Raw genomic sequence first — 19957 nt, forward strand, 5'->3', positions numbered from 1 at the left:
ATATATAGTTGATGCAGTGAGGTTAAAAGCCTGGGTTTGTATGTGACTGCTGCAGTAGTGTTTTCAAATAGATCCTGGTTTACAAGACCAACAGACACTTTGGCTACAGAAGTCCAACTAAAGCATTGTAAAACAATGAAATTTTCATTCATTCCAACCATGTATATTGTTTACTTGAAGTTAGTCCAATGCAATTTTGTTTATATAAAGAAGGTACCCTGGGAAGGAGATAATTAGAGAAATTGTGTGTAGCCTTGGTAAGCTGATGTAGTTAATGGGAGGAGCCAATGACTGAAGCAGTCAGGTGTTGAGTTTCAGTATTGATTGGGGATGTGATCAGACAAGCAGCTTTTTGCCAAATGCTAGGGAGTTAAACAGTTGTTTGACACAGGCAAGAATCTTCAAGCTGGTTCCTGAAGAATCTTTCTCAAAGCAGTTTATCCAAGACATCTCACTAAAGCAAGTATTCCTGGGTCTTCTAACTATATTTAAAAGTGGATTTTGACCTGAAATGAGTTTTGCTCGAATGGAGATAAAAGATAGCAGTTAGGATTCAGTGTTTAATTTTATTGTTCAGCATTATTTAATGGGTAATTGTAAGCTATTTTCTTGTATAATGTTAAAGTTACATTAGTCCTGTTAGTAATAACGTTTGTTTTAATATATCATATCCCTATTTGTGTGTGGAACCACTCCTGGAGTGAAGTATCCTTTCCTCACAGTCTCACATTAAATGAAATATTGGGGTTTCTGTCCTGTATCCTAGTAATTGTTCAGGTCTTTTCCAGGATAGTAAGAGGCAACAAATGCTGTCCTTGGCAATCACGCCCACATCCTATCACAGCAAATAAACAAGATAGAATGGGACAATTCTACTGCTGTCATTAACTATGGAATGGATAGGATAGTTATGTATTTAAGTCTCATGATGTATAATTTCTTCTGTCCACCTTTCCGTGTATTATCACTCTAACTATTAGAGACCACTTTGGTGCTTCTTACCTCTGTTATGGGATTTGATGCAAGGACTTTATCTTCTACACAAGCCTTGCTACTGGACTTACTAACGGTGGCAAAGTACCTCATGGCATATCGAGCAGATACGGTCTTCCCTGCACCCGATTCTCCACTTACAATAATAGACTGGTTTCTGTTCTTCCTAACATTAGGAGACATAGGAAGAAGACATTATACAACATATCTTACTCTAATTTATATATAACTAAAAATAAAACCACTTTTATCTTTTGAGGATGAAGTTAACAAATTGGAGATCGAAACAAGTACATCCAATGGCAAAACTGTAGCATTATCAGCATAATTTAATGCCATTTTCAATTTGCTTCACAACTAGCAATGACTTCATTCTAATTTCGTACAATAAGTAACATTTTATGATTTAAAAACAATACCACAAATAAAATTTTATTTTATCCTGTTCCTATTCTACTCCGAGGTCCCCACCTGCTTCAAGAAGACCACCATCATACTGGTGCCAAAGAAGAACCAGGCAACGTGCCTCAATGACTACCGTCCGGTGACCCTGACTTCAGTCATAATGAAGTGCTTTGAGAGGTTGATCATGAAGTGCATCAACTCCATACTCCCAGAACACCTTTGTCCATTGCAATTCGCAAACCGTCGCAACCGGTCCACAGCAGACGCCATTTCCCTGGCCGTTCACTCATCCCTAGAGCATCTCAACAACAAAGACTCCTACATCAGACTCCTATTTATTGACTACAGCTCCGCCTTCTACACCATAATCCCAGCCAAGCTCATATCAAAGCTCCAAAACCTAGGACTTGGCTCCCCACTCTGCAACTGGATCCTCGATTTTCTGACCAACAGACCACAATCAGTAAGAATGAACAACAACCACCTCCTCCACAACAGTCCTCAATACCGGGGCCCCGCAAGGTTGCGTACGTAGCCCCCTACTCTACTCCCTGTACACACACGACTGCGTGGCAAAATTTGGTTCCAACTCCATCTACAAGTTTGCTGACGATACGACCATAGTGGGCTGGATCTCGAATAACGACTAATCAGAATACAGGAGGGAGATAGAGAACCTAGTGGAGTGGTGCAGCGACAACAATCTCTCTCTCAATGCCAGCAAAACTAAAGAGCTGGTCATTGACTTCAGGAAGCAAAGTACTGTACACACCCCTGTCAGCATCAATGGGGCCGAGGTGGAGATGGTTAGCAGTTTCAAATTCCTAGGGGTGCACATCTCCAAAAATCTGTCCTGGTCCACCCACGTCGACGCTACCACCAAGAAAGCACGACAGCGCCTATACTTCCTCAGGAAACTAAGGAAATTTGGCATGTCCACATTAACTCTTACCAACTTTTACAGATGCACCATAGAAAGCATCCTACCTGGCTGCATCACAGCCTGGTATGGCAACTGCTCGGCCTAGGACCGCAAGAAACTTCAGAGTCGTGAACACAGCCCAGTCCATCACACGAACCTGCCTCCCATCCATTGACTCCATCTACACCTCCCACTGCCTGGGGAAAGCGGGCAGCATAATCAAAGCTCCCTCCCACCCGGCTTACTCACTCTTCCAACTTCTTCCATCGGGCAAGAGATGCAGAAGTCTGAGAACACGCACGAACAGAATCAAAAACAGCTTCTTCCCCGCTGTTACCAGACTCCTAAATGACCCTCTTATGGACTGACCTCATTAACACTACACCCTGTATTCTTCATCCGATCCTGGTGCTTATGTAGTTACATTGTATATCTTGCCCTATTATGTATTTTCTTTTATTCCCTTTTGGTCCCATGTACTTAATGATCTGTTGAGCTGCTCGCAGAAAAATACAGTAAACAAATCCAATCCAATCCAATTTTAGTCAATCACTGGTTTCTTTATCGTGAAATATCATTTTTTTCCCCCTCACAGGACTGTTTTTGTACCATAGCTCTAGCATGAGATTGTCAAACGGTTCCCCAAAAATTTAACCAAACTACGGACACCAATCAGCAGATAGCATATATATATTTACAAAAACTAAACTTGTTTCTAAAGTTGGAAATTGTGATTGGCAAAGTTCATGGATTTCTGCCACTAGTACGTACACACTGGTGCATCGTGTGAATGGATTAATGCTGGTCTAAGAACAGTGCACACAGGAAGGTAGCATACCTTGAAGCAGTATAGGCAAATAAACAAAATTACCCTTTACTCACCAAGGCCGAAATGCAACATTCATCAATCCTTTTGAGCCTGACACTTTCTACAAATAGTTACAGAAATATCAGGAACTTTATAGACCTTTAGTCATGCACATTATGATAGGTGATTCATAATATCCAGCTAACAATCATTGTGAATAAGCCCCCAATAAATGCAATAGTTCCCACAAAGTAGCAGATGCCAATGTTTTTTAAACTATCTAAGTGTACAATCAATCACCTTTGCCCCAATATTGCCCATTTCTACCACAATTCTCCACATTTTATTCTATTTAAATTCCCCACATGACAACAAAAAGAAGCCAACAGGGATGAATCACACACACATCCTGCACTTTCGGCAGAAGCTAAACCGAATAGTTAATTATTATCTGAATGCTGACACATTAAGCAATGCTGGAGATGAACAACTTTAATAATTTCTTTAGTTCCATCCTAAATGCACACGCCATTTCACAAAGAAAAAGGAAGCAAAAATCTTAATCAAATTACATTGAACTAAAATCTAACTCGATGGCCAGAACTTTCCGGAGGGTCTTCCAGTCCCACTGACGATGAACCCCCACCGCAGGCTTCGCGGCAGCGAGGGCCGCATTCAACAGGAAAGCCCCTTGACAGCAGCAGGACCAGAAGATCCCACCAGCTGATGACGGGCCAGCCCCGCTGCCGTGAAACATGTAGCGGGTTGCGCTGAAAATCCTGCCCCATGTGTACACGATGAGGGTATCTTACAATAAGGACAGAAGAGTTTTGGATGAAGAGGTTTATGGAGGGTAGAAGATGGGAAACACTCAGGGGAGCATGAGGATAGTTGAATTTTCATTTCATTTCATTTTCATTTTTCATCTGGAGGTAACAGATGCGTGGATGAGGGTTCCAGCAGCAGATAGGCTGAGGCAGGATTGGAAACAGAAGGTGGAAGTAGCTTTTAGGATGGGGAGGCTGTGGAGCCAGAAGTTAAGCTCAGAGTCAAAAAGTAAATGTTTCAAACAGTCTGAACAACTTGAGAGAGTGGCCAAGCAGAGCGATAGGATCGTCGGCTGGGGGGCAGAGCTTTGACGGGTGTTGAAGACAATGGCTTTGGTATTCTGGATGTTTGATTACAGAAAAGCGAGGCGTATCCAGGACTTGATGTCAGACAAGCAGCCTGTCAACTCTGAGGCGGTGGAGGGGTTGGAGAATTGGTGTGGAGGAAGAACAGGGTGCGATCTGTGTACATGTGGAACCTGACATTTTGCCTTCTTATGATGACACTGAGCGGCACCATGTGGTTAATAATAAAGACAGGGCGAGCCGGGAGTTCAGGGGGCGAAAGAGGCCGACGTCTTGGCCTTTGCCTCCCTGGTAGCCCGGGGACGGATCTTATTAATGTGGAGGGACTTGAAGTCCCCGAGTGTAGAGACCTGGGTTAGTGACATGGCTGGGTTTCTCAGTTTCAAGATAATAAAGTTCGCCTTAAGAGGGTCAATGGTTGGGTTCACCCGGAGGTGGTAGCCGTTCGTCGACTTTCTCGAGGAAAATTAAAATGTCAGCAGAAGTAGAATTTAAAATGGGGGTTGGGGGGGGGGGGGGGCGGATTGTTGTTTTGTGGTTGGGGGGTGTGAACATTGTGATGGGGGTGGAAATGTTTATTGTACCATGTTCATGTCGCTGTTATTGTTATTATTATAAAAACTTGCAAATACCCTAATAAAAATATATTTTTTAAAAATAATAAAGAGAGGGTCAAGGGAATTCCAGAGGCAATGGTGCAGGTTTGGGGGGGAAAAGATCTATTGCACAATATTCTCTGGTTTCTACTGGATTGGTAAGAATGGAATTAAAGAATGGAACAAAAAGAGGGAAGTCACACCTGGCAGAGGAGGATCACTGCAGGATCATGCAGGCGTGGTGGACCATGCCACAGACTGCAGACAGCCTGTTACCAAGGTGGAGAAATACGTATCATAGTACAATAGCTATGTGTGAAAAAAATAAGGATAGTGGCACAGGAAAATGAGACAGTATTATAGGAGATGTAGGGCATGATTTAATGCCCAGAAAAAAGTCTCATTTTGGGCGTGTATAGTGGGATGTTTATCGACACCTGCAGCACTGCGAACGACCCCGTTTTCAAACATTTTTCTGGCCTCAGCGAGGAACGCATCGCCAAGGCTGCACTTACCTTATTTCCTGCAGTGACTAGCTGAGCCCCGATCTCTCGACTCCCCTCCAGACCTCCCAAACACCCCAATGTAGCTCTTTGGAGTCCTCAAGCCCCCCATACCCCACCTCAGAAGGGCAGGGTGCCCAATTACTGGCACTGGCAACCTGGCACCTGGGCACTGCCAACTTGGCACCCTGCCAGTGCCCCTGCCAGTGTCACCCAGGTGGCACTACCAAGGTGCCTGGGTGGCAGTGGGAGTGCCAGGGTATCACCCTGCCTGGAGTCCGACCACCCGGGGGCCTCCGATGATCTGAGACTCTGGCACTGCCCCCAGGTGCCGTTTCGCCTGGTCCACGTTTGTGTGGTGAGGTCTCCCAGGTGCGGGCATTTGTTCTCGGGCCTCAGGAGCATCGGGCACCAACATAGTTAAATGAACCTAATGGCTCACTTAAATATGTTAATATGGATCTCGCCCAGCGAGGGCAAGGCCCAGATTGCGGCGTCTCAAAAGATCTTGTTAGATCGCATGAGGCATTCAGAGCAGCGCAAATCTCATGAGAGGCCTCTCGCAAGATTTAACGGCCTCATCATGTCACTGAGTCAGGCGTGATGAGGCCATTTGACAGTGCCCGTATTATTACAGATTAATTATTGTTTCTTACATTTTACCTGAATATTCATTTAATCGTATCACTACTTTTTGATAGCACCATGTATGTGATATTAATAGAATATATGTTATACAATAAATTTATACGCAAAACTACTGCTCACAGATAGAGGTCCTACACTTATACTGAACCAATGGTTTGGAAAAATTGACCTGGCCATTTGTTTGTAAGCTTCCTCAGCCACTGCAAAGATATGGGGATCCATGTCACCCATATTCTGCCCACTGTAGGCACGGATGATGGCATCTCCATAGATTGGTATCTCTTTGTACGGGTTTATAGCCACAAGAATGATACCTAAAATAAAATGTAAAAACATCAGTGCCAATACCCAAAACAAGCAAGAGAGAGTGGAAAGTTCCAGAAAGGTGTTGTTATGTCTGTTATGGGACTTCATTTCATACCACAGTAAGTGTAGATGAGTTTGGAATCCACAAAACGCACTTTGAGGTTATGCAAAACCGCTGGCTCGTGCAGATAGCTGAGTGCCGTGAGGTCATTTTCACCCACCAATATATCAGGGTTCCGGAGAGGTGGCAGCAGTGTCTTAACTGGATCGACCGGATATTCCAATTCCTAAAATGTTCAAATTAAACGAGAAAGTCAGGCTGTGAGACCTTTGTCTTTGAAATGGGTTTGCAACTCGTGAACACTGAAGGCTCCTCTACAGTGGCAGACGAAAGATGCTGTGAAACCTGATACTTCGATACATGAACGGTGGAATGTATAAAATGTCTTTATTACAGGTGTGGGGTGTCCTACATGACAGATGGAAGAATGGGACATTCTTAAACCACAGATGCGGAGATGTGTTGACTATAATAATACGGCACCGAAATTTGGAAGCGTATTTTACTGATTTTTATTATTTTGTATGATCAAATAGTCTTTTTTTTAATATAAATTCAGAGTACCCAATTATTTTTTTCCAATTGAGGGGCAGTTTTAACGTGGTCAATTCATCTATTCTGCACATCTTTGGGTTGTGGGGGGTGAGACCCACACAAACACGGGGAGAATGTGCAAACTTCACATGGACAGTGACACGGGGCCGGGATCAGATCCGGGTCCTTATGCGCCGTGAGACCTCGGTGTTAACCACGCACCACCGTGCCGCCCGATACAAACAGTCTTAAGCAACAATAATATAGGACCACCATTTACATCAGATCCAAATTTTGTTTCTGCGAACTGCATCTTTACATTGGGTATGCAGACAAACCCATGTGAGAAAAAGTAATAGGAGCTATTTATAATTCAAGTGATTACAATGAGTAAGGAAATAAAGGATTTGTTTCTTATTGAATGGGACAGAAATTAATCTTTCCAATGACTTAAAAGATTACAAAGAATTTCTAAAATATTTCTAATTGGTGATGCGAGCATCCCTGGGAGCAGTGACACCCACCCCCGGGACTTGATGGCCAAAGGAGGTGGGTTTATAACACAGCCAAAAAGGTTGAGTGTCAACATGCAAAATCTTTCCAACGCACATCAATGGTAGGTGGGAAGAAGGGGAGACATTCCCAGTCAGCCACACTTGATGTGGAGTGGCGCCTCGCAAGCTGTAAGTCCCAGGCCACAACTAGCAACCTGCTCCAGTAAAAGTCTCGCTATGGGAACAAATGAACGTCTGCCTTGTGCAAAAATAATAAGTGTATTTGTAAAAAAGACCAAATTTGGCTTCTGTATTATCCAAAGTATTAATGGTGATTGATGTACCATCAATGACCACGAGATGGTTCCAGCTGCAGGAGGCTCAACATCTAGTGCAATAAATTGATGTACCATGAATGACCACGAGATGAGATGGTGAAACTATTGAGGCTTTATTGCACTAGATGTTGAGCCTCCTGCAGCTGGAACCAGAATGGAAGCAGTGCAGGAGAGCATACACTTTTATACAGTGCCTGCTGGGAGGAGCCAGCAGGCTGGGATTTACTGTGTTAACTGTAGTACAGTGGCAGTACCGTAATACACGTAGTGTGTGACCAGTGGTGTTTACCACAGTGATATTTTAAATGTAAAGGAACATTGTTCTATGTATAACTTGTAGAGTTTGTATACCAGAATGGGAAGGTAAACAACAACTATTCGTGTTGGCTAATGGCCTAGGACACATAAATCAAAAACTGAAACATTTGAACTATGTTTCCGACTACATTGTCTATGCATGTGAAAGACTTAACTCAAGTAGGAGGCAGCAGGAGGAATAACTTGTTTGACTGGCTACTGCATATTTACATATTGTATAAAATGTTGTACATGGGTTGAACTCATGAATTATGCTGCCTGCTAAATGATCAGGCCTTCCTTCAGCGTTTTTGGTACATTTCTGAAAACTTCAGTTTAAAAATAAATAGTAAACTGGGTGATATATTAGAATCTATGGTCTAACCTGCTTTATGAAGTCATTTAAAAGGAGTTCTAAACTGATGCTTCAACAAAAAGTATCATAATTGAATCCTTTCCCGTAATAAGCAGTCAAACATTATTGTGACCATCATGATCATCAACTTTTTGAGGGCGGCACATGGCGCAGTGGTTAGCACTGGGACTGTAGCGCTGAGGACCCGGGTTCGAATCCCGGCCCTGGGTCACTATCCATGTGGAGTTTGCACATTCTCTCCGTGTCTGCCTGGGTTTCACCCCCACAACCCAACAATGTGTACGTTACGTGGATTGGTCACCCTAAATTTCCCCTTAATTGGAAAAGCAACCCGCTTGATCAGAACCCCAACTACAGCTGCAAACATTCAGTCCTTCCACTACAGACACAACATGGCTGCAGTGTGTACCATTCACAAGATGCTGTCTGTACATAGTCTGCACATTCTCCCCGTGTCTGCGTGGGTTTCCTCCGGGTATTCCGGTTTCTTCCCACAAGTCCCGAAAGACGTGCTGTTAGGTGAATTGGACATTCTGAATTCTCCCTCCGTGTACCCGAACAGGTGCTAGAGCGTGGCGACGAGGGGATTTTCTCAGTAACTTCATTGCAATGTAAGCCTACTTGTGACACTAATAAAGATTATTATTATCATCATTCCTTCAGTGTCGCTGTGTCAAGATCCTGCCAAACAGCACTGTGGGAGCACCTACACCACAAAGACTGCAGCAGTTCAAGAAGGCGGCTCACTACCACCTTCTCAAAGGTAATTGGTGATGGGCTACAAGTGCTGGCCATGCCTGTGATGCTTACATTCCTAGAGCACATTAAAAAAATCCAGCGCTTTATTCGTGAACTGAAAATGGCACCGGAGAATTACAAAAAGTGCAGCGCTGCTCCAATGTACTTCTGCCAGAGCTGCCTCTTCAGGTGGAACTATCTACCTGAATCTGATTTCTCCACATTGCTCTACTGCAGAATTACACAGAACATTAAGCACAGAAATAAGTCAATCAGCCCAAATACCAACAGTTATGTTCCACTCAAACCTCCGTTCAAACTTCCTTGTCAACTCAATCAGCATAGCCCTCTATTTCTTTCTCCTCCCTGTGCTTATATGGCTTCTTAAGACCATAAGATATAGGAGCAGAATTAGACCATTCGGCGTATCGAGTCTGCTCCCCTATTCGATCATGGTTGACATGTCTCTCATCTCCATTCTCCTTCTCCCTGTAAACCCTGTCCCCTTATTAATCAAGAACGTATCTTTCTATGAAAGTATCTATCGCAATCTTAAAGACACTCAGCAACTTGGCCTCTACAGCCTTCTGCAGCAATGCGTTCCACAGATTCACCTCTCTTTGCTGAAGAAATTCCTCCTCATCTCTGTTTTAAAGGATCATCCCTTCAGTCTGAGATTGTGCCCTTGGGTTTTTGTCTTTCCTATTAGTGGAAACATCTTCTCCACATCCACTCTATCTAGGCTTCTGAATATTCCGTAAGTTTCAATAAGATCCCCCCTCATTCTTCCAAACTTTATTGATTGAGGACCTAGAGTTCGCAACTGCTCCTCATATGACAAGCTCTTCATTCCAGCAATCATTCTTGTGAAACTCCTCTGGACCCTCTCCAAGGCCAGCAAATCCTTCCTTAGATATGGGGTTCACAATATTCCAAATGGGGTCTAACCAGTGCCTTTTACAGCCTCAGCAGTACATTCCTGCTCTTCTATTCTAGCCCTCACAACATGAATGCTAACATTGCATTTGCCTTCCTAACTGCCAACTGAATCTGCATGTTAACCTGAATCCTGAACTAGGATGCCTAAGTCCCTTTGTGCTTCTGATTTCCAAAGCCTTTTCCCATTTAGAAAGTGGTCGATGTCTCCATTCTTCCTACCAAATTGCATAACCTCACACTTTTCCACATTGTATTCCATCTGCCATTTCTTTGCCCACTTTCCTAATCTGTCCAAGTCCCTCTGCAGCCTCCCTGCTTCCTCCACAATTACCTGTCCCTCTACATATCTTTGTATCATCTGAAAACTTAGCAACACTGCCCTTAGTTCCTTCTTTCAAATTATTAATGTATATCGTGAATAGCTGTGGTCCCAAAACTGACCCCTGCAGAACACCATCAGCTGCCTTCCTGAAAAAGACCCCTTTATCCCAACATTCCGCCTTCTGCCAATCATTGGTAAAGCTATGGTGGCCAGGTGGGCAGCGATCCACCGCATGCCTATCCCCAAGGAATCAACACAAGCCAGTATAATGCCACCAGAAGTAACATTGTGAGTGAATGTATCATGTTAAGTGCCTTACTGTGACAATGTTAGAAATGCAGGTCCCTCTAAGTATAAACCAGGGGCGTCATTCTCCGACCCCCCGCCGGGTCGGAGAATGGCCGTTGGCCGCCGTGAATCCCGCCCCCGCCGAAGTCTCCGCTCCCGGAGATTGGGCGGGGGCGGGAATCCGGCCGCGCCGGTTGGCGGGACCCCCCGCTGGATTCTCCGGCCCGGATGGGCCGAAGTCCCGCCCAGAAATTGCCTGTCCCGCCGGCGTAAATCAAACCTGGTATTTACCGGCGGGACCAGGCGGCGTGGGCGGGCTCCGGGGTCCTGGGGGGGGGGCGCGGGGCGATCTGACCCCGGGGGGTGCCCCCACGGTGGCCTGGCCCGCGATCGGGGCCCACTGATCCGCGGGCGGGCCTGTGCCGTGGGGGGCACTCTTTCCCTTCCGCCTCCGCCACGGCCTCCACCATGGCGGAGGCGGAAGAGACTCTCCCCACTGCGCATGCTTGGGAAACTGACAGCGGCCGCTGACGCTCCCGCGCATGCGCCGGGAAACTGACAGCGGCCGCTGACGCTCCCGCGCATGCGCCGCATTTCCGCGCCAGCTGGCGGGGAAACAAACGCCATTTCCGCCAGCTGGCGGGGCGGAAGTCCCTCCGGCGTCGGCCTAGCCCCTCAATGTTGGGGCTAGGCCGCCAAAGATGCGGAGCATTCCGCACCTTTGGGCCGGCACGATGCCCGTCTGATTGGCGCCGGCTTTGGCGCCAGTCGGCGGACATCCCGCCGTTGGGGGAGAATTTCGCCCCAGATCTTGCCTCAGAGTGAGTTGATATTCATCGAATCCTGTACATAAGAGCTGGGGGGGTTTCCCAATGGGGGAGTTGCTTCTGGGCAGAGAGAGGATCCAGAGGGAAGAGTAAAAACTGGTATTGGTATTGAACGACGAAAGTTGCTGTTGTTCTAGAGGGCTGCTTTCGCCGCTAAGGGGGAGCACTGACTGGTGGCGATTTAACCTGAGAGTCATCACACCTCAGGTTGAGAAGATGGGGCCTTCATGAATAACCTCAGGAGGTTCAAGAATTGAACCCACACTGTTAGCATCACTCTGCATCACGAACCAGCCATTCAGACAACTGAGTTAACCCATCCACATGTACTGAACTTTAGTATCACTCGTGCATCATCCAAATGCTTTCTGCTGTCTAATTCGGTAAATGGATTTTCATCTAAAAAACATATCGGATATCTTACCGCGGTAATCATGGGAAAGGGCCTGCTTGGTCATTGCCACTTAGCCATGTCCGCAGGAAGAATGGGAGGAGGCGGGCAAGAAGCCGGGCAGTGTGACAGTGGCTGCAACAGGAGAGAAGGGCAGGAGGGTGAGGTGGACTCCTGCCCTGTACACACCGTCTCTCCCCTCCATTGGACCTCCTCCACCAGGACCTCCAGTGCTGCATCCAGGATTCTGCATACCCTCTCACGCAGTCCCTGAGCCATCCTGAAACATGGCGCTGTGTGTCAATCAGCACAGTCCGCACCTTCAGTGGAATGTCCCGGGTGGTGCTCACCTAAACCTCTTCACGAAAACTGGGTCGATTAAGACGTCAAACCTGCAGTCCCTGTTTTAATGCCTTCAGACAAATTCAAATGATAATAGTTCACCCTTGGGACCAAAATCGTGTGCTTGAAAGTTACTTGAAAGTTTCACAAAAACCTGACTTTCAAGCAGATCACATGCACATGCAAGCTCCCAACAAGAATATGATAACGATCGACAATCTGTTTTCCTGATGTTGAGTAAGGGATAGATTTTGGTTAGGACATAGGGGAGATCCTCCCTGCTGTTTACTGAAATAGTGCCATGGGATCTTTGACGTACATCCGAGAGAAGACAGAGCGTCTGCTTAACATCTGATCCAAAACATCGCACCTCTGAAATTGCAGCATTTCCTCAATGCTGCACTGGAATATCAACTTTCATTGTTTGTGCTCAGGTCCTGGAGTGGCACGTGAACCCGCCACAATCTTGGGAAGGAAGAACACTGTCAATCGAGCCATGGCCAGCACTACACAGCATGAAATTGTACAAAAATCTAATGCGAAAAGTTTAGTTGAATTACTTTGCACACTATTTGAAAATAAAATAAAATAAAATCTATCACTTCTTCTTTGCATTTTTTGTCAACTTACAGTGCCATCTTCTAACTGCAGAAATAATACATCGGATCCACTCTTATAGTCCTTGGTTATCTCAGCTGATTGCCAGACTTCATCAGGGTCAGGAATCCAAACACTGTTGTACTGTAAAAGAGTGAATAAAGTCATGTTTTCCATTAATGTATCGGACACGCCCTACATATCCCATATTCCCCTATTACTGACTAATCCCCACTTCTACCCTTGCAATACAATTTGAAAAGAAAGTGCTTCCTAAAACGGGCAGCATGGTAGAACAGTGGTTAACACAGTTGCTTCACAGCTCCAGGGTCACAGGTTCAATTCTCAGCTTGGATCACTGTCTGTGCGGAGTCTGTACCTTCTCCCCATGTCTGCGTGGGTTTGCTCCCACAGTCCAAAAATGTGCAGGTTAAGTGGATTGGCCATGGTAAATTACCCTTAGTGTCAAAAAGGTTAGGTGGAGTTACTGGGTTACGGGGATAGGGTGGAGGCATAGGCTTAAGTAGGGTACTCTTACCAAGGGCCGGTGCAGACTCGATGGGCTGAATGGCCTCCTTCTGCACTGTAAATTCTATGATTCTAAACAAAGCGCACAGGCCTACTCTGTTGTATTTGCGAAGGACACAAACTGCTTTATGGTGACACAGAGTCTGCAGAACTCTCAGAGACAGTGGCTAAGATAAACTTAGATTGAAACCCGAGGTTACGCGACCCCACTTTTGAATGTAAAATATACTAGATTTGAATGAAGAGTTAGATGGAGACTGTCACAGGAACAGAAATGGCAACTGCCTTCGCCCTCGCCATTTCTCTGAAATGTCTCTCATCAAAACTGATGTGAAAACCCACCAGGAGACCTCATTGCTGCAAACCAAGAATACTTAAAGCAGGATTCTGAATCAAAACCAATGTCTCCAAGAGAAAAGAAAATCAACAAGCCACAGGTCATTCTTTAAGGAAGATTGAGGAGTCAGCAAAAGGGGGTGGGGGGGTTAAGGGGGTTAAAATGGGGAAGGCAGGATGGGAGGAGGAGGCGAGAGTGCGGAGCGGGTGCGGTGGGAGTGGGTGTTGGTAATTTATAATGTTGTATAATTTTGCTTCTGCTTCGGGTTGTTTTTATGAAAATGCCTGAATAAACTATTTTTAAAAAGAAGCGAATGATGCCGCATGATGTCAGCATGATGTCAGCGTGATGTCATGTCAGCACCTGCTGAATAATCAGCGAGGGAGGAAGCCCAGGAGTGAGTGTTCGCTAATGACATGCTAATGTATTAAAATAAGGTTCCGGGCTCCTGCGCCGTGTTTCATGTTACTCCACCATGGAGGAAGATCCCGATCTTGCCGGAGAGAATCGTGTTTGGATACTGTTTGGATCTTGCGCCTGTTCCGCCGTTCTCACTGGCAGTGTGGTGAACGACTGTAATAGGAGATGTAAGGTAGGACCTGCACTACAGGTTTGCCGGTAGCTCCTGCCGGCTGGCTCCGCCCACGGAGAACTGGATAAATATGCATGACTTCCAGTGCCCTGCCATTTCGCCAGCTGCAGCAGGAGGCCACGCATCTGACTGTAATAAAGCCACAGTTGTACCCAACTTTAGTCTTTGTGCAATTGATCTTGCATCAGGCAGCTAACGTAGGATCAAAATCATCCTATTTATCTTTGCTTCCTTTCAATTTTAGGAATTACAGGAAAGCTGTAACTCCAGGTAGAGTGTCATCTAAACCCATTAAACACGTCATCCTTGTTGCATGCAGCTGGGAGAAGAGGAAGTGATAACATGAAATATATTAGCCAATTTTAAGGAACACCCATACTCAGAATAGAACAGCCTTGTACTTAAGGAGGGAGTTAACCACATTGTTAAGAAAAAAATCGTGTGCATATTTATAAAAGGTGTAGACAGTAAAACTGGAGAATGTAGGAGTATGTGGATATCCCACAAGATAAATTGTTACATCATGCCGTTGGGATTAAACACCTACATCCGCTTCTCACTGGAAGTCGACAAGGGATAAACCTTGACTTTGGCCTGTTTGGATGAGACATTCTTTGTATCAGTAGTGTTTGTGCCACGACAATAGTTTTGAGTGTACTTCGAAACAAAGGTAGAATAGAGATATTAATTGGGAGTTCAGGTCAGTGAATCAGTGTTTTATAAAAAATTATTATTTAAAAAAAATAAATGTTTTATTAAAGTTTTTCCAATGAGCGTTTTTACATAACAAAAATAGAAATACAGATAGTAATAAAAAATAACAATAAACATAGGCCAAAGCTTACAATGAAACTACTTACAAAACAGAATTTATTTTTTAAACAGAACAAGGTGGGTTTTGTCTCCATGCCCAACTCACATTATATCAACAGTACCCCCACCTGAACCCCCCCCACCCCTGAACCCCCCCTCCCCCCGCCACCTCCCCCAGGATGCTGCTGCTGCTGGCACTTACTGCTCCCCTCGAAAGTCAAGGAAAGGTTGCCACCGCCGGGAGAACCCCATCAAGGACCCTCTCAAGGCGAACTTTATTCGCTCCAGGCTGAGGAACCCCGCCATGTTGCTAACCCAGGTCTCCACACTCGGGGGTTTCGTGTCCCTCCACATTAACAAGATCCGTCTCCGGGCTACCAGGGAGGCAAAGGCCAGTACCTCGGCCTCTTTCGCTTCCTGCACTCCCGGATCCTCCGACACCCCAAATATCGCTACTGTTGGACTCGCCTTCACCCGAGCGTCCAAAACCCTAGACATCACCCTCGCAAACCCTGCCAGAATCCTTTAAGCGCCGGGCATGCCCAAAACATATGGGCATGCTTCGCCGGACTCCCTGCACATCTCGGGCACCTGTCCTCCACCCCAGAAAGCGCACTCATTCTTGCCGCCGTTATATGCGCCCGATGCACCACCTTAAACAGGATTAATCCGAGCCTGGCACATGATGAGTTCACCCTGCCCAGGGCATCGGCCCACAGGCCCTCATCCAGCTCCTCGCCCAGCTCCTCCTCCCAATTATCCTTCAACTCCCCCACTGAGGCTTCCTCCGCCCCCTGCAGCTCCTGATATATGTCTGACACCTTCCCCTCCCCTACCCAGACGCCAGACACCACCCTATCCTGGATCCTACATGGGGGCAGCTGCGGGAATGTCCCCACCTGTTTTCTAAGGAAGTCCCGAACCTGAAGGTACTTGAACGAATTCCCCGGGGGCAGGCCGAACTTCTCCTCCAGCGCCTGCATGCTGGGGAAAACCCGTCTATAAACAGGTCCCCCATCCTCCTAATACCTGCCCTATACCAGCCTTGGTATCCCCCATCCAACCTACCCGGAGCAAATCTGTGGTTATTCCGTATCGGGGTCCACACCGAGGCCCCCTCCTCTCTCCTGTGTCTCCTCCACTGCCCCCAGATCCTCAGTGCCGCCGTCACCACCGGACTAGAGGTGTATCGCGCCGGCGAGAACGGCAGCGGAGCCGTAACAAGTGCCCCTAGACTGGTGCCTCTACACGACGCTGCCTCCAACCGCCCCCACGCCGCCCCCTCCTCCATCATCCATTTCCTGATCATGCTCACATTGGCCACCCAGTAATAACTGCAGAAGTTTGGCAGAGCCAGTCCTTCCCCACCCCCCTCCTCCCCCACCCCCACCCCCTCTGACTACGCTCCAAGAATACCCTTTTGACTCGCGGGGTTTTATTCGCCCACACAAATCCTGTAACAATCCTATTCACCCGTCTAAAGAAGGACTTGGGGATGAAAATGGGGAGGCACTGAAAGACGAAGAAGAACCTGGGGAGAACCGTCATCTTCACAGTCTGCACCCATCCCGCCAGGGAAAGTGGGAGCATATCCCACCTTTTAAACTCTCCCTCCATCTGCTCCACTAGCCGGGTTAAGTTGAGCCTGTGCAGGGCATCCCAGTTCCTGGCCACTTGAATCCCCAAGTACTGAAAGCTCCTCTCCAATATCCTGAGCGGGAGCTCCCTCAGTCTCTCCTCCTGGCCCCTTGCGTGGACCACGAACAGCTCACTCTTCCCCACGTTCAAATTATACCCCGAGAAGCTCCCGAAGTCCCCCAGGATCCGCATGACCTCCCCCAACCCCTCTTAACGGGTCCGAAATATACAACAGCAGGTCATCCGTGTAGAGGGAGACCTGGTGCTCCTCCCCTCCGCGCACCAGCCCCCTCCAATCCCCCGAAGTCCTGAGCGCAATGACCAACGGCCCAATTGCCAGGGCAAACAGCAACGGGGACAGGGGACACCCTTGCCTCGTCCCCCAGTGCAGCCTGAAATACTCCGACCGTAGCCGATTCGTGGACACACTCGCTACAGGGGCCTGATACAGCAGCTTGACCCACTCTATGAATCCCTCCCCGAATCCAAACCCGCCTAACACCTCCCACAGATACTCCCACTCTATCCTGTCAAAGACTTTCTCCGCGACCATCGCAGCCACCAACTCCACCTCCCCCCCCTCCGAGGGCATCGTGATAATATTCAGGAGCCTCCTCACATTCATGTTCAGCTGCCTGCCCTTAACAAAACCCGTCTGGTCCTCCCCACTCACTCCTGGGACACAGTCCTCTATTCTGGTGGCCAGAATTTTTGCCAACAACTTGGCAACCACGTTCAGGAGCGTTATCGGCCTGTAGGGCCCACACTGAAGTGGATCCTTCTCCTTCTTCAGGATAAGCGAGGTCAATGCCTGCGACATTGTCGGAGGGAGGGTCCCTTTCTCCTTTGCCTCATTGAAGGTTCTCATCAGGAGCGGGCTCAGCAGTTCCGAGAACTTCTTATTAAATTCTACGGGGAAGCCGTCCGGGCACGGGGCCTTGCCCGTCTGCATGCCTGCCAGCCCCCTGACTACCTCCTCCAACTCAATCGGGGCCCCCAGTCCCTCCACCCGCTCTGCTTCCACCTTTGGGAACCACCCAGGCCCCCTGCAGCTTGCCACTCACCATTTTTTACCTGCCCCCCCTTGTCCGCTACGATGCTCCCCGCCTCAAACACCACTCGTTTACTGACCAAAATGGCCAACCCTCTGGTCTTGGAGTCTAACCCCGAGTGAAACATCTGTCCCACCCACACTTTCCTCAGCCTCGTCTGGTCCGCGAGCTTTAAGTGCGGCTCTTGCAACATGGCCACGTCCACCTTCAACCCCTTTAAATGCGAGAACACGTGGGACCGCTTGACCGGCCCATTCAGGCCCCTCACGTTCCACGTGATCAGCCTGGTCGGGGGGGTTGACCACCCCCCATCCCACCGACTAGCCATCTCCCTTTTTCGGCCAGCCGCGTACCCCCGCCTCCCTCCTCCAGCTCTCCCCCCGGCAGTCCCCCCGCCCGAGTCTCCATCCATACCCCTCACCTGGCCCCCCTTCAGGCAGCAAAGCAGCACCCCTCCCCCTCCCAACCCCCCGCAACCCACCCCCCGCTGCCAAGCATCCGCTTACCTCTGGTTTCCCCCCCATTGAACTTCCGTGAGTCAGCTCACCCATGCTGACTCCGGCCGCTCCCGCCTCTATATACCAACCCTTAACTTGTTGCCTCCTTCGGGCCACCCTCCCCCCCCCTCCCCCCGCAGGATAAAGGGGCAAGCGCCATCTGGGACCACACCGTGCGCCGGACAGCACGTCCGGGTGTTTCCCGCCCCCTAGCACCGAACACCTGGAAAACAAAACACCTGGAAAACAAGCAAAACAAACAACAAACCCCCCGACCAAACTAGGGCAGCCATGCCCATAAACATATGCTTTACCCGCCTGATGCACGATCAATTGCACAAAGACTAAAGTTGGGTACAACTGTGGCTTTATTACAGTCAGATGCGTTGCCTCCTGCTGCAGCTGGCGAAATGGCAGGGCACTGGAGGTCATGCATATTTATACAGTTCTCCGCGGGCGGAGCCAGCCGGCAGGAGCTACCGGCGAACCTGTAGTGCACGTCCTACCTTACATCTCCTGTTACAGTGGTTCACCACATTCACCCCCTGTTATAAATGAGTCCAGCAACTTCCGGGTGCGGCGATGACCAGCTAAGTCGCACGTTTCGGCAGCTCCCAGTGGAACGGACTTTTGGGCTCTTAATAAGAGCCCCAACGGCAATTTTAACGGCTAAAAGGACTGTGCGGTAAACCAGAAGGGAATCCCCCCTGGATACGGATGGAAAAAGGAGAGGAAAGTGGCCGGATTGCGGTGGATCCTTTAGAGCAGCGGCAAGGAAGGCAAGCAAAAACCAAGATGGCGTCGGAAGATGGCAGTTTAATATTGGGCCCTGAACAACACGAGTTTTTGAAACGCTGCGTGGAAGAGCTTAAAAAGGAGATGAAGAAGGAGCTGTTGGCCCCGATATTACAGGCGATCGAAGGGCTAAAGGATGAGCAAAAGACCCAGGAGCGGGAGCTTCGGGTCGTGAAGGCAAAGGCTGCCGAGAACGAGGACGATATACAGGGCCTGGTGGTGAAGACGGAGATGCACGAGGCACACCATAAACGATGTGTGGAAAGATTGGAGGTGCTGGAGAATAACGCGAGGAGGAATAATTTAAGGATTCTTGGTCTTCCTGAAGGTGCAGAAGGAGCAGGCGTCGGGGCATATGTGAGCACGATGCTGCACTCGTTAATGGGAGCGGAGGCCCCGGCGGGTCCGCTGGAGGTGGAGGGAGCATACCGAGTGATGGCGCGAGGACCGAGAGCAGGAGAAATTCCTAGAGCCATAGTGGTGAGATTCCTCCGTTTTAAGGACAAAGAGATGGTCCTTAGATGGGCAAAGAAAACTCGGAGCAGTAGGTGGGAGAACGCAGTGATCCGCGTATATCAAGACTGGAGTGCGGAGGTGGCGAGAAGGAGGGCGAGCTTTAATCGGACCAAGGCGGTGCTTCACAAAAAGAAGATAAAATTTGGAATGCTGCAACCGGCAAGACTGTGGGTCACATATCAAGGGAGGCACCACTACTTTGAGACAGCGGATGAGGCGTGGACTTTTATTGTGGAAGAAAAACTGGAATAAGCGGGTTACTAAAAAAGAACGTTTGAAACAAAGTGGTGGGGCGAGTATGGGGGGCGAAGAGGGGGGAAAAAGGGGGGGA

The 19957-nt window shown here is 48.0% G+C and overlaps 1 protein-coding gene across 4 annotated transcripts in view; it reads right to left on the minus strand.

Annotated features, from left to right (window-relative positions):
* Positions 1 to 19957, minus strand: part of myo5c (myosin VC) — a 165145-nt gene that overhangs the window by 112236 nt on the left and 32952 nt on the right. For 2 of the 4 annotated variants that reach the window (XM_072470647.1, XM_072470646.1), the window contains exons 2-5: positions 12892 to 13002; positions 6430 to 6601; positions 6178 to 6322; positions 1003 to 1159 (exon numbers count right to left, since the gene is read on the minus strand). In XM_072470647.1, coding sequence (XP_072326748.1) covers positions 1003 to 1159; positions 6178 to 6322; positions 6430 to 6601; positions 12892 to 13002 — 585 coding nt within the window. Of the gene's footprint in view, positions 1 to 1002; positions 1160 to 6177; positions 6323 to 6429; positions 6602 to 12891; positions 13036 to 19957 lie in introns of those variants that run through there. The other 2 variants (XM_072470648.1, XM_072470645.1) reach the window with 1 other exon arrangement.

This window comes from Scyliorhinus torazame, chromosome 12 (genome assembly GCF_047496885.1).
Source record: "Scyliorhinus torazame isolate Kashiwa2021f chromosome 12, sScyTor2.1, whole genome shotgun sequence".
NCBI classification, from domain to species: Eukaryota; Metazoa; Chordata; class Chondrichthyes; order Carcharhiniformes; family Scyliorhinidae; genus Scyliorhinus; species Scyliorhinus torazame.